The sequence below is a fragment of the Xylocopa sonorina genome, unplaced genomic scaffold (genome assembly GCF_050948175.1).
Source record: "Xylocopa sonorina isolate GNS202 unplaced genomic scaffold, iyXylSono1_principal scaffold0014, whole genome shotgun sequence".
Lineage (NCBI taxonomy): Eukaryota > Metazoa > Arthropoda > Insecta > Hymenoptera > Apidae > Xylocopa > Xylocopa sonorina.
Genome location: NW_027490090.1, coordinates 5196544 through 5211154, shown reverse-complemented (window position 1 = coordinate 5211154; position 14611 = coordinate 5196544). Strand labels below are relative to the sequence as shown.

The 14611-nt window shown below is 38.6% G+C and overlaps 1 protein-coding gene across 1 annotated transcript; it reads right to left on the bottom strand.

Annotated features, from left to right (window-relative positions):
* Positions 1-5290: 5290 nt before the first annotated feature.
* Positions 5291-9216, bottom strand: LOC143431789 (uncharacterized). Its single transcript, XM_076908725.1, has 6 exons — positions 8777-9216; positions 8468-8598; positions 7920-8416; positions 6989-7368; positions 6484-6742; positions 5291-6145 (listed from the first exon to the last, which is right to left on the bottom strand). Exons 1-6 carry the CDS (start codon positions 9214-9216, stop codon positions 5291-5293), a joined length of 2562 nt encoding a protein of 853 aa, XP_076764840.1.
* Between the last annotated feature and the right edge of the window lie 5395 nt (positions 9217-14611).

Below are 14611 nucleotides of genomic sequence, written 5' to 3'. Positions count from 1 at the left end.
TAATATTTTTTCTTTATTTATAATATTACTTTTTAACCCAACTCAATTTTTCTCAAGTAATGTTGTCCCTTTTTAAGCAATAATATATTTTTTTCAGGTTGAATTAATTTTTTTTGATGTAGTAATATTTGTTCTCTGTGAAATGATATTCTCTTCGCTGCAATAACATTTTTTCTTTAGTTGTAATATTACTTTTTCACCTAACTCAATTTTTCTCAAGTAATGTTGTCCCTTTTTAAGCAATAATATATTTTTTTCAGTTTGAATTAATTTTTTTTGAAGTAATAATATTTGTTTTCTGTAAAATGATATTCTCTTTGCCGCAATAACATTTTTTCTTTATTTGTAATAATACTTTTTAATCCAACTCAATTTTTCTCAAGTAATGTTGTCCCTTTTTAAGCAATAATATATTTTTTTCAGGTTGAATTAATTTTTTTTGAAGTAATAATATTTGTTTTCTGTGAAATGATATTCTCTTTGCCGCAATAACATTTTTTCTTTAGTTGTAATATTACTTTTTAACCCAACTCAATTTTTCTCAAGTAATGTTGTCCCTTTTTAAGCAATAATATATTTTTTTCAGGTTGAATTAATTTTTTTTTGAAGTAATAATATTTGTTTTCTGTGAAATGATATTCTCTTTGCCGCAATAACATTTTTTCTTTAGTTGTAATATTACTTTTTAACCCAACTCAATTTTTCTCAAGTAATGTTGTCCCTTTTTGTGCAATAATATATTTTTCATAGGTTGAATTATTTTTTTTTGAAGTAATAATAATTGGTTTCTGTGAAATGATATTCTCTTTGCCGCAATAACATTTTTTCTCTGGTTGTAATATTACTTTTTAACCTAACTCAATATTTCTTAAGTAATGTTATCCCTTTCTAAGTAATAATATATTTTTCATAGGTTGAATTAATTTTTTTTGATGTAATAATAATTGTTTTCTGTGTAGTGATATTCTCTTCCCCGCAATAAGATTTTCTCTTTATTTATAATATTACTTTTTAATCTAACTCAATTTTTCATAAGCAATGTCATCCCTTTTTAAGCAATAATATATATATTTGGGGCTATATTAATTTCTTTTTAAGTAATAATATGTGTTTTCTGTGTAGTGATATTCTCTTTCCCGCAATAAGATTTTCTCTTTAGTTGTAATATTACTTTTTAACCTAACTCAATATTTCTTAAGTAATGTTATCCCTTTCTAACTAATAATATATTTTTCATAGGTTGAATTAATTTTTTTTGATGTAATAATAATTGTTTTCTGTGTAGTGATATTCTCTTCCCCGCAATAAGATTTTCTCTTTATTTATAATATTACTTTTTAATCTAACTCAATTTTTCATAAGCAATGTCATCCCTTTTTAAGCAATAATATATATATTTGGGGCTATATTAATTTCTTTTTAAGTAATAATATGTGTTTTCTGTGTAGTGATATTCTCTTTCCCGCAATAAGATTTTCTCTTTAGTTGTAATATTACTTTTTAACCTAACTCAATATTTCTTAAGTAATGTTATCCCTTTCTAAGTAATAATATATTTTTCATAGGTTGAATTAATTTTTTTTGATGTAATAATAATTGTTTTCTGTGTAGTGATATTCTCTTCCCCGCAATAAGATTTTCTCTTTAGTTGTAATATTGCTTTTTAACCTAACTCAATATTTCTTAAGTAATGTTATCCCTTTTTAAGCAATAATATATTTTTCTTAGGCTGAATTAATTTTTTTTGAAGTAATAATAATTGTTTTCTGTGAAATGATATTCTCTTTGCCGCAATAAGATTTTCTCTTTGGTTGTAATATTACTTTTTAACCTAACTCAATATTTCTTAAGTAATGTTATCCCTTTTTAAGCAATAATATATTTTTCTTAGGTTGAATTAATTTTTTTTGGAGTAATAATAATTTTTTTCTGTGAAATGATATTCTCTTTGCCGCAATAAGATTTTCTCTTTAGTTGTAATATTACTTGTTAACCTAGCTCAATATTTCTTAAGTAATGTTATCCCTTTTTAAGCAAAAATATATTTTTCTTACGTAGAATTAATTTTTTTTGAAGTAATAATATTTGTTTTCTGTGAAATGATATTCTCTTTGCTGCAATAACATTTTTTCTTTATTTATAATATTACTTTTTAGTCTAACTCAATTTTTCATAAGCAATGTCATCCCTTTTTAAGCAATAATATATATTTTTGGGGCTATATTAATTTCTTTTTAAGTAATAATATTTGTTTTCTGTGTAGTGATATTCTCTTTCCCGCAATAAGATTTTCTCTTTAGTTGTAATATTACTTTTTAACCTAACTCAATATTTCTTAAGTAATGTTGTCCCTTTTTAAGCAATAATATATTTTTTTTAGGGTGAATTAATTTTTTTTAAGTAATAATATTTGTTTTCTGTGAAATGATATTCTCTTTGCCGCAATAACATTTTCTCTTTAGTTGTAATAATGCTTTTTAATCTAACTCAATTTTTATCAAGTAACGTTGCCCTTTTTAAGCAATAATATATTTTTTTTAGGTTGAATTAATTTTTTTTGAAGTAATAATATTTGTTTTCTGTGAAATGATATTCTCTTTGCCGCAATAATATTTTTTCTTTATTTATAATATTACTTTTTAACCCAACTCAATATTTCTTAAGTAATGTTATCCCTTTTTAAGTAATAATATATTTTTCTTAGGTTGAATTAATTTTTTTTGAAGTAATAATAATTGGTTTCTGTGAAATGATATTTTCTTTGCCGCAATAACGTTTTTTCTCTGGTTGTAATATTACTTTTTAACCCAACTCAATATTTCTTAAGTAATGTTATCCCTTTTTAAGTAATAATATATTTTTCTTAGGTTGAATTAATTTTTTTTGATGTAATAATATTTGTTTTCTGTGAAATGATATTCTCTTTGCTGCAATAACATTTTTTCTTTATTTATAATATTACTTTTTAGTCTAACACAATTTTTCATAAGCAATGTCATCCCTTTTTAAGCAATAATATGTATTTTTGGGGCTATGTTAATTTCTTTTTAAGTAATAATATTTGTTTTCTGTGAAATGATATTCTCTTTGCCGCAATAAGATTTTTTCTTTATTTATAATATTACTTTTTAACCCAACTCAATTTTTCTCAAGTAATGTTGTCCCTTTTTAAGCAATAATATATTTTTTTCAGGTTGAATTAATTTTTTTTGAAGTAATGTGGATCACGGCAGGACGCGAATCCTTTTCAGTCAGGTACAAGACGAAGGGATGAAATAAAATTAGTGGGCCAATGTTGGCGTGCCTCTTTGTCGTGGACGCAGCGAACGCTTCTAACCCCTTTTCGCCCTTCGTTACCGAAAACAGAGGAAATCGCAGAGAAAATGAAACGCAGAAAGGACAAAAAGGTAATAAGAGGCTAGAAAAAAAGGTGTAAGCCAACAACGTGTTGGGAACGTGGAGTTCCCAAGCGGTCACCCATCTAAGTACTATCTGTGGCCCACGCATCTTAACTTCGGTGATCGGACGGGAACCGGTGTGTTATGCGTTTGTGTTTGTTTTTAATACGTTTATTTACGGCTAATAAAATGTTTTAGAATGGTACTTACTCTGAATAAACAAAAAGTATTTGTTCTCTTTATTTGCGCTTTCGACTTATTTGTACTACTTTCAGTCTTTTACCGTTACATTTGTTATCACGATCAATATATTTTAATATATTTAAATATAATATATTTAATTTTACTGTATTTAATATGAGTATCTTATTATAGGTATTGCTCCCTATAAATAGCAAACAAAAATTGGAGCTAGCATCACAATTATACGCTTATAACTAAGTAAGAGCTAATGATGATAGATATATAAATGAATGAATGGATGAGTGAAGAAAGTATTTACAACAGTGAGTGAAGAAGATGTGGACGACGTAGGAACTTTATGATTTAATATTACTGCTAATGCTAATACTAGTTCATCCTTTCTTTTCTTTCTTATTCTTCTATCTTTTTATACTTATTTTTTATATAATCTAACGTCTTTTTTCATATTTTTCTGCGACACGGTGTGTATCTAGTACAAAAATTTTAAAAATATATTATATAGGTATAAATATAAACAAATCCAATGATAAATGTAACTCTGTCTTTTAAATCTTATTGTCCTATATTGCGGTTCATATTTTTATCCTAATAATGCACATTTGGAGGCACCTTGTTTTGATTGTAATACTAAGAATTTTACTTGATCTAAGTGGTCTCTAGCCACCAAAACTTTTTGTGGTCCCGTTTCTTACATTCTATATAGTCTCTTCGCGGGATTGCTGTATTATATTTGAGTAACGCTTTGTACGTTTCGTCTTCAATCGACTCTAGAGCTAGTTTTATAGCTTTATTGCTCTTATGGTGCGGGATATGGTACAATATCGGTATTGCTTCTTCGTTTTGTACGTAGCCTTTTCTCTCTAGGAATATTTATAATTCCGGCGGCATATAACCTGTGTTAATCGTTTTTCTGATATAATTACCGTCAGGGTGCGGCATTGGAAAAATCTAACTATTGTCTTTGATTGTGGCTGCTGTTGCAAAATAATTTTTAATAATTTTTATGCTAAAATTGTCGATACGATTTATTTCTGCTGCGTTGTATATTTTTGCATTACTTATATATTTTTGATAATTCGAGCTGGCTGACCTGTACAGACTTAGACATGCTCTTAAACATCTTCTTTCAAATATTCTGAGTTTTTCCATTATTGAAACTCCGATACCATATCTCGCACCCATAGGTGATTACTGGTCTTATTAGTAATTGGTAGCATATTAGTTTAACTTTCTTGTTCAGATTTTGGGAAAAGAATAATTTTGAATTCGCCAGGAACTTGTTTTTAGCTTTTTGCAATTGGAGCTCTACATGTTTGTTCATAAGGCATCTCTTATCTAATAGTATACCTAAATATTTTACTTCGTTTTTGTGCTTAATTTTGATCCCACTTTTCGAATCCTCTGATATGGAAAAATGTTTATATTGCCTTACAATAGCGGGCGATGCTCTTCTGCAGGAAGGTTTAAATAGTATTGTTTCGCATTTGCTGGTGTTCACCGTGCTAGTCGTTTGTAGCGAAAGGTCTTCTATTGTACTTTACTGCTAGCCGCTACATCACCCCCTTACCAGTGCAAACGTTATCTTATAATATTTACATACTATTTGCTAGTGGCTATACTTAAAAGATAACTTAAAATTATTCTTACCTGCTATGTACAAACTTACTAACTACTTATCTCTATTGCCACTAACGACCAACCTGCAGGCGATCTGGGAATCTCACCCGTCTCCCTGAGCGCGTTCCCAGAGGTTCCTGCGTGCAAGTTGGTTGCAAGCTTTCTTTGTCTTCTATTTTAATGCATAGCTCGCTAGTTTGCTCCGTAACATTTCTTTCTGTCTCTATCCTGATTGAATAAGCCGGTTTGAGGTGATCAACAGATACCGTAGTATCCTTTCCTCTCAACCGTATTATATAAGTTTTGTTTGAACGTGACACGACCGGAAATGGTCCTTCGTAAGGATGTTGTAACGGTCGTTTGACCGCATCGACGCGGACGAAGACGTGAGAAGACGTCTCCAGGTCTTTATGAATAAACATTTTTTGCTGTCCGTGTCGAGTTCCGGGAATCGGTCTTATATCTCTGAAGTATGCGCGAAGTTCTTTGATTGTATCGGGCGGTTCGCGGTTATCAGTTTTTATATTATTAAAGAATTCGCCCAGTAATCTTAGATTTTGCCCGTATACTAGTTCGGCCGTAGACACCTTCAGATCGTCGCGATATGCTGATCTTATACCTAATAAGACTATGGGCAGCGAATCAGTCCAACGTTCATCGTTGTGACATCTGATTGCTGCCTTTAATTGTCTGTGCAGGCGTTGTACGAGGCCGGTCGCTGCTGGGTGATATGCTGTGATTCTTAAATGCGTCGATCCGAGAAAAGCATTTAAGCGCTTGAACAGTTCGCTTTCGAACTGTCTGCCCTGATCAGTCGTGATACGTAAGGGCGTACCGAAACGAGCGACCCAGCCAGCAATGAACGTTCTCGCAACGGTCTCCGCCTCGATATTCTCGATGGGGAAACCTCTGGCTATCGCGTATACCTATCCACGGAAGTTAGGCAATACCTATATCCGCATGAAATCGGTAACGGATCTACTAAATCGATGTTGGCATGGTCAAACCTAGCCGACGGTAGAGTGTATGTACCGACCGGAGCTTTATTATGTCTCCTAATTTTTGCGCGTTGGCAGTCTAAACAACTAGGCGCCCATTATCGGCAATCGCGTTCCATCGACGGCCACACAAAACGTTCTTTTATTAATTTTACTATAGTTTTTACTCCCGGGTGCGAGAGCCCGTGAATTAGTGCAAAGGCCTGACGTTGATATGGTTGTGTGACAAATGGGCGGACAATGTCGGTTGCTACGTCGCAATATACATGCGCATCGCTTGATGTAAGTTTTATACGCTTTAATTTTAATGACGTGCCTGATGCTATTAGATCTTTCAATTCCTGGTCGGTGTTCTGTGATTCCGCGAGTTTATCAAAATCTATCGGAGTGGAAATGGCTTCTATTCGCGACAACACGTCAGCTACTTCGTTATCTTTGCCGCTAATGTGGCAGATGTCTGTAGAAAATTGGGTTATATAATCTAAGTAACGAAATTGCCTCGGTGTTGATTTTTCCGGTTTTTGCCTAAACGCGAATGTAATTGGCTTATGGTTTGTGTATATGGTAAATACACCACCTTCTATTGCGTGCCGGAACTGTTTGACGGCGGAATAGATCGCGAGAAGTTCGCGGTCGTACGCGCTATATTTTCTTTGTACTGACAACAAAGATTTCGTATAGAAGGCAAGTGGTTGCCACGAATTTCCTTGCCTCTGCTGTAGCGTAGCACCTAACGCGAAATTAGACGCGTCGACCATTATCGCGAGTTACGCGTTGTTGGCTGGATGTGCCAAAAGCGTTGCCTTCGCGAGCGCGGTTTTTAAATTTTCGAGAGCCGATTCGGTCTCCTTAGTCCACGTGATCGGTGTTGTGCTTTTTAATTTCTTGCCCGTTAATAATTTGTTTAACGCAGCCTGTAGTACCGCCGCGTTTGGAATGAACCTACGATAAAAATTTACCATTCCCAGGAAACCACGTAATTGTTTCACGATAGTAGGTTTTAGGAATTTTATTATTGCTTCGACCTTGTCGGGTAGCGGTTTTGTTCCCTGACTATTAACCATGTAGCCCAGGAATTCCACTTCGGTCGCGGCGAAAACACATTTTGTCGGGTTTATCACGACACCGTATTGTTGTAATGGGGCGAAGACCTGTCGGACGTGCTCTCCGTGTTCGGACTCATTTTTCGACGCTATTAATATGTCGTCCAGATACGCGTAGCAAAAATCGAGCCCTCTCGGGACTGTGTCTATAAAACGTTGGAACGTTTGTTCCGCGTTTCTTAATCCAAACGGCATTCAGGCGTATTCGTATAAGCCGTGGTTATCGTGGTTTTTTCGATATCAGGCGGATTTACGGGTATTTGGTGGTATGCGCGGACTAAATCTAACGTTGAGAAGATCGCGTTTCCCGACAGCGTACGCGTAAAATCCTCAATATGCGGAATCGGATACCTATCTGGTAAGGTGCTAGCGTTTAGAGCCCGATAGTCTCCACAAGGTCTCCATCCGTTGTCTTTTTTAGGAACCATGTGTAAGGCTGAAGCCCACTGGCTTTTCGACGGACGGATGTGACCTTGGCGCAGGAGATCTTCGAACTCCGCTCGCGCGATTTTAAATAGTTGCGGTGCTAAGCGGCGCGGTTTACAGAATACGGGTTGTCCAGCGGTCGTGTTAATATAGAGCACTATGTCGAGCTTTACCTGAGGTGTCACTGCTGTGGGTCGCGTGATCGTGGCATACTCTGCTAGGAGGAGGTCGTAGGGAGAACTCTCTATAATTGTCTTCACGGACTGCGTGTTGTCTACTATGACTCGTCCTCCCGCGCTCAGCGATGTCGTCTGGTCCAATAGCCGTCTGTTTCGCAAATCGACCAGCAGCCCATAGTGAGTGAGGAAGTCAGCACCGATGATTTGCCTCGTGACGTCCGCGACGATGAACTTCCAGGCGGAGGCGCGGCGAAGTCCGAGGTCCAGATTGAATGTCCTCACTCCGTAGGTTGAGATGACCGAGCTGTTTGCCGCGGATGTCTTCTCGACTCGGTCTTTAACTCGTGCACGTGGGTACGCGCATAGATCCGAGCCGGTGTCAATAAGGAATTCTTCCTTGCTGACCTCAGCTACGTAGAAACGGCTGGTTTGTGGACCCTCACTGATAGCCGCACTCAGTGGTATCCCTGCTCGTTTCCGCCTGATTAAAGCTGCAAGACGGCACGCATTTCGTCGATCCGTTTCCGAATCGTTTATGGTACCAGCAGATCTTGTTTGCAGATGGAGGTCTGCCTCGCCGTGCGCTTCCTGATCCCGACCGGTGCCGGTAATAGCCGCTCCGCCTATCTCGAGGTCGCGTTCTCGATAGTTCCTCGATTCGGGTCTCCAGACTCTGCAGTTTTTGCATCAGCTAGCTGATAGCTGTGTCCGAGGCAACGCTGGCTACAGTAGTTTCGCTTTTAGGTGTGCCCTCATATATTTGATCTGCGATCTCGGCTATTTTCGTCAGAGGCAGGTCCGTTTGGGCATTCACGATGGCTCGGGTAATGGCCGAAAGACGACCAGCTCACAATGTGCGCAGGAAGTCATCAGTAACCGTCGTACCTGCTAAATTTCTCATGTGTCTGAGAAATTGCGACGGCGTCCGGTCGCCCATCTCTTCTTTTCCTAAGATCTGCTGGATCCTCTGGTTCTGCGTTGGTGATAGACGCTGGGTTAGCATGGCCTTTAGCGTCTCATACTTCTCCGACTCTGGGAGGTTGGAAATGATATCTTGAACCTCCATCGCATATTTCGTCTCGAGCTGCGCTGCGACGTAATAAAATTTGGTGTGGTCTGCAACCACGCCATTTAGGGCAAACTGAGCCTCTAGCTGATTGAACCATAGGATAGGATGCTCCGGATAAAATGGCGGCACGCGAATGGCAAAGCGATTCGATTCTACTACATTCGCGTGTTCCGTACCCAGACCCGTGTTAACTGCAGCGACTGCGTTCTTTCTTGTAGCCATCGTTGACGATATTATAATTTATGCACTGGACACTTGCTGAAGACTTTACACTGTTTGAACTATCACGTGGGGGTCACCAATGAAGGGATTGTCTTATACTGATAATGCGTGTTCAGGATGTTCTAAACAGGGTGTAAGTCAAGAATCATTTGGAGAGCATTTTTATTATATGTTTTTCTGAGGAATTCTCAGCGGAGACTGTCGTCTTTTTGTTTTCCTCGTTGGCGCGTTACATTTCTCGCGCCTTTTGATTGGATATTCAGTTTTGGCTGCTTTTGCCAATCACCGAATATTTCCTACTTTAGGCCACCGCCTTCTTACAGAAGGATGGTGGTGCTTCTGGTGAGGGCTGACTTTGTTGTTACCATATTTCGTCATGTAGCGAGATTTCCGCTGGGCCTAATACCTGCGCCGGGTGACCAAGGGTAGTTTGGTCACGGGCAGTGGATCCTTCGGAAATCCCCGATTTATTGCTTCCGCATGTGCCATCGAGGCCGTTAGAGAAAGTTAATTATCGCACGCCTGGAAAATGTTAAAAGCTTAAAACGGTTCCTCAAAAATGACTTGATTGCTGCGCATACCATAAACCGTGCTAGTCGTTTGTAGCGAAAGGTCTTCTATTGTACCTTACTGCTAGCCGCTACAAATGCCTGGCCGTTCAATCTATCACTTGCCCTGTTTTCTTTGGCATACTGGGCACCTAGTATATTTAGTTTGTCCTTCATGTTGTCTATTTCATAAGTGTCCACGTCATCTTTGGTAAATGTGGTCGTGTCTATTTCTGCGATGCCCGATTTCTGCTTATTCGACTTTTTTGCTTGTATTTTTAGCGATGGTAGTTGTAGTATTGACTTTTTCCTGAACATATAATTTATTTCCTTGAACATCTGGTCCGGTTTTCTTGGGTTTACCTGTTTGATTCTTTTGTGCCAATAATTGCTAACCTTGTCCTATGTTTCTTCCCTGATTTTGTTTTTTATTGTTTTGATCCTATTTTTTAATATTTCCATAACGTGGTCCGTTTGTGCGCTTATCGTACCTGATCTTTGGATTCTTCTCTACAAGGTTATCGTGTCCTTCTCCTCTTTCATTAATTGCCTGATCTTTTTGTTACGTATTTCTCTATAGAGTTCTGTGGTTGTGATTTAAGTATTGCTATTTCCATTGCTTCTACTATTCTATGTTCAGTATCCTGTGTGTATTTGTCTATTTCTTCTATTGTTAGGTTTCTCTCTATCTCTATGTTTCGCTTGTACGACTGTAGTATATTTCGAAGTTTGTGACAGTCAGCTTTTGCGAAATTATAACCTGCGCACTCCCTGCTTTGGGCCCTGGTCGTGTCTTGATTTGGGATTCTGATTCGCGCCGTGATAGCTTCGTGGTCGCTTGCTGCTTGCAATGTATTTAATTTATTTCTCTATGCATCTGTGAATTCTAATCTTGCGTCCGCTAGTATTAGACCTATATAGGATCCAGTGCGGGGGAAGGAGGGCACCGCAGTGTGGAATAGATCTATTCTAAATTTAATATCATTATTGTCAATCCAATCCTTCATCGCTATGCCTCGCTCGTCATTGATTTTATTTGCCCATGCTTCATGCATTGCGTTAAAGTCACCGGCTATAATATAGTGGTTGCATTGGTTTGTCATGTGTAATTCTTCGAATAAATTTTCCAGCTCTTCTCTGAATTTCGTGTTTGGTCCTTTTTTCGCATAAAGTGCTACTATGACAAGTTTGTTATTTCCTGACGTGTTTATACGTACTTCTGTTGTTTCCAGCAACTCTGTCTTTGTATTTATTTGAACCGTTTCATATTTTAAATCTCTTTTTATTATTTTTGCTGCACCACCTCCTTTCAGAGTTTTTGGCCTATCATTCCTAATAATTTTATAATTTTTGAAGTATATTGTATGTTTTTCGTTTAATTTAGTTTCGTTTAGTGTCACAATGTCCGGGTTTTCCTTTTCCATTAACATCGTGAGGGCTATTCGTTTGCTGTTACTTACTAATGAGTTGATGTTCGCCGAAATCAACCTGAGTGTTTGTGTAGGTGTATGTGAGTTATTGAATTTGATATCCTGAATATAGCATGTTTGCTATCTGATTGATCTGCGGCTACTAGCTTGAATTTGGCTACTAGCTTGCCTATGGTTATCTCTATTGTTCCCGTTCTGACCTGAAGGTTATGTACGTCCTGCTGATATTTCTGTTTGCGTAGAATGATTCGTGTAACTGTATCTATGCTATATGCTTGCAAAGTTTGTTGCTTACCCTTTTTCGCTTCCCTCAGAGTGTTTGCGTAAGATAATCCTGGTATTATAGAGGCTGGATTAGTAATTATTGTTGGTGAGCTATTTTTATTTTTCTTCCTTTGCAATTCAAGGTTCAATTTGTATTCTTTGAACTTTGGGCACCCTCTATACGAGGCAGGATGGCCTTCATTTCTACAGTTTACGCAAAACGGCTTAATGGTAGATTTATTTGTTTCATTTTTACTTTTTTTGCATTGTCCTGGTTCATGCTGATCGCTGCATTTGACGCATCTGAACGTTAAGTTGCAGTTGATTGCCGAGTGTTCGAATTTTTGACACCTGCCTTGAGCATCGCCCTTCTTGTTTAATTTCTCCCATCTAATTATGTGGTGCCCTACGTACCCAATATTACTTAGTTTTGTCAGATCGTTGTTTGGCGATTTCTGTAAAAGGTATATTGGTAATACACGCTCTTCCTTAATTGATTTTGGTGTCTTAAATCTAGATATTTTTTCAAAAGATAGGTCGTTATTTGCCATGCTTTGCAGTTCATCCATAATTTCTTGTTCAGTGAAGGACTCTGAGAGCTCTTTGAGCAGGAAATTATTGTTTTTCAATCCCTTTGGAGTATAGGTATAAATACTAGCTACTAGTATAAATACTAGCTTCCGATAAGATATCTTTGGTTTTTTGATGATCATCCAGATTATTGAGTTGCAAAACATGTTTTATCTTACTTACTCTTTTTATGTGAAATCCTACATGACTATTCGTACTATTTATTAATTGTATCGTTTCCTTTGGGTCTTGGTACATAATGATAATAGGTGGTGGTTTAGGATAATTAACGGAGGATGTTGGTTTGAATTCTGATTTACCTTATTCTCTGGCTTTGTTGTTTCCTTCTGTAGTCGTTGCAGGTTCTGCTGTTAGCTGTTTCTTGGGATTCCCATTGTTCTGATGCTGCTTACCATTGTGGCTGTTACTTGACGTCTTCCTTAGTTCATTTCTTCTTTTTAGCACTTGTATGAAGTCATCTTGGTGGTCCATTTGGAGTTCTTCCATCGATGCTTCCATCTGCATGCTGTCGCTGCACGCTGCTTGCGTTTTGTCCTCTGCTGCCTCATTTGCATTTTTCTTGGGATTTCTGTCCAGTTCTGTCAATTTCTTTAATTGCTCCCGCAATTCTTTGTTTTCCTTTTGCAATTCTCGAATCATCGATCGCAATTTTTGATTCACTGTTGTTTTTGAATCCGAGGTTGGCTTCTGGTTGGTTCGTTCCATTTTGTTTAATTTCGGCATCACTGCTATTGCGTCCTTTTTCCTTTTTAATAATTTTCTTTCCTTCTTTTTGCCTCTGTATCATCACGGAACTCTTTGAATTCCTTTAAGTCTTCATCATGCCACGTGCTATACGTTGACTGTGCTTCATTCACTTCGATGGAAGTTTCCGACGTGTCAGTTTTTAAAACTTCACATTTATTGTTTCACATTTTAAAGTGAAGCAACAGATGCCGCCCTTGTGGTCTAAAGCTGTCAACCAGTTGTTTGTCGTGCGTTTTCTCCTTGTGCGCACTTGTAATGTTCTCCTGGTTTCGAGTGGATCACGGCAGGACGCCAATGCTTTTTAATCAGGTACAAGACAACGCGAAGAAATAAAATTAGTGCACACTCACTGGCGTCCCTTTTTGTTGTGGACGCAGCGTATGCTTTTAACCCCCTTTTGCCCTTCGATTGATAAAACAGAGCAAATCGGAGAGAAAGTAGAACACAGAACGGGTAAAGAAATAAGAAGGGGCAAGAAAAAAATGGTGTAAGCCAACAACATGTGGAGTTCCGAAGCATTCACCCATTTAAGTACTATTCACGCCCAACGCAACTTAACTTCGGTGATCGAACGAGAATAGGTGAGTTATGTGGTATGATCGTTGATAACGAACCTAACCTAACCTAACCTTTTTTCTTTTTTTATGTGAGGAAATCCATCATGGATACCCCGGAGCCCTGAGGGGACTCCGGAGTTCTGCCGGATTTCTAGCGGCTAAAATCCCACGGTGGCCACCATCGGCGCGTTTGGGAGGGAACCGGGATCTCAAAATGAACGCTACCGTTTCCCTCCCAGCACCAAGACTCCCATGCTGCACTTGTACAATGCCAAGTGCAGTATGAGAGTCTCCTTCCCATGGAGTATTATCTCCGCGGCGACTCCAGGGCCACACCAGAGTCGCTGCCACCACGAAGGAAGTTGCGTGCAAGACCATGATGGGTCATGGTCTGCAATATCCTCCATACTACTACCATCGCAACATCGTGATGGTAGATCATTCATCACCCCTTGTCACAAGGTGACAAAGCGTGTTGGAGGGGCTTATGGTGGCCCCTCCGACCATTAAGGTGGACGGGGATTGTGCTGTCGACGCCGAGAGGGGTTGAGACGTTCGCGTACCCTCTCGGCGTTCTCCTTAATCTTGATGACGGCCTCACAATAGGCCGTCATTGGCCGCCTGGATCTCTGATCCTCTGCCATCCGCCTAATGACGGATGGCAGTGGCAGATCATCGCATATAACTGCCTGAAAATCACGACACAACATTTCTCACGCTGGACACCATTCCGGCGTGTGCTGCGCCATGTCTCCGAGACCGTCATAATGGTGACAAATCCCCGTGACCTCCCTGCTGATTCGATGCAGGTACTCACCGAAACATCCATGCCCGGTGAGCACCTGCGTGGTCCGGAAGGTAAGTCGGCCATGGTTACGGTCTACCCATCTTGACAAGACAGTCAAAGCCGCCCTGACGGTCCTATGACTTCCGTGGTGGGAGTTGAATAGTTCCCGCCACGTATTGAAAACAGAACGCCGAAGTTGAAACCTGAGCGCCTCTCTCAGCAACTCTGGCGAGTCAGAGTCATCCTTGCAACCGCGTAACTGCCTATAAACATAGGCATCAGCAGTCGCCAGGAGCTCTAACGGTGGTAGTTGGTCATGGCCATACTCCGTAGGATGCCCGCGTAGAGGCGGCGAACCCTCCCGTCTGGACCCCCTAAGTTGGACAAAAGACGTCCAAGATTGGCCGCCATACGTTCCAACTGGGGGCCCAGAAGCGAGAAATAGCGCTCAAAACTCCGAGAGTCGTCCAA

What these genes read in the sequence shown, in the direction of transcription:
- LOC143431789 (XM_076908725.1), bottom strand. Translation starts at nt 9,216, where the DNA reads ATGGCTACAAGAAAGAACGCAGTCGCTGCAGTTAACACGGGTCTGGGT. An exon ending in GCACATCCAGCCAACAACGC is followed by an intron (nt 6,743 to 6,988) that starts GTAACTCGCGAT and finishes ATTCGCGTTTAG; the next exon opens with GCAAAAACCGGAAAAATCAA. An exon ending in TTACATCAAGCGATGCGCAT is followed by an intron (nt 6,146 to 6,483) that starts GTATATTGCGAC and finishes TTCCGTGGATAG; the next exon opens with GTATACGCGATAGCCAGAGG.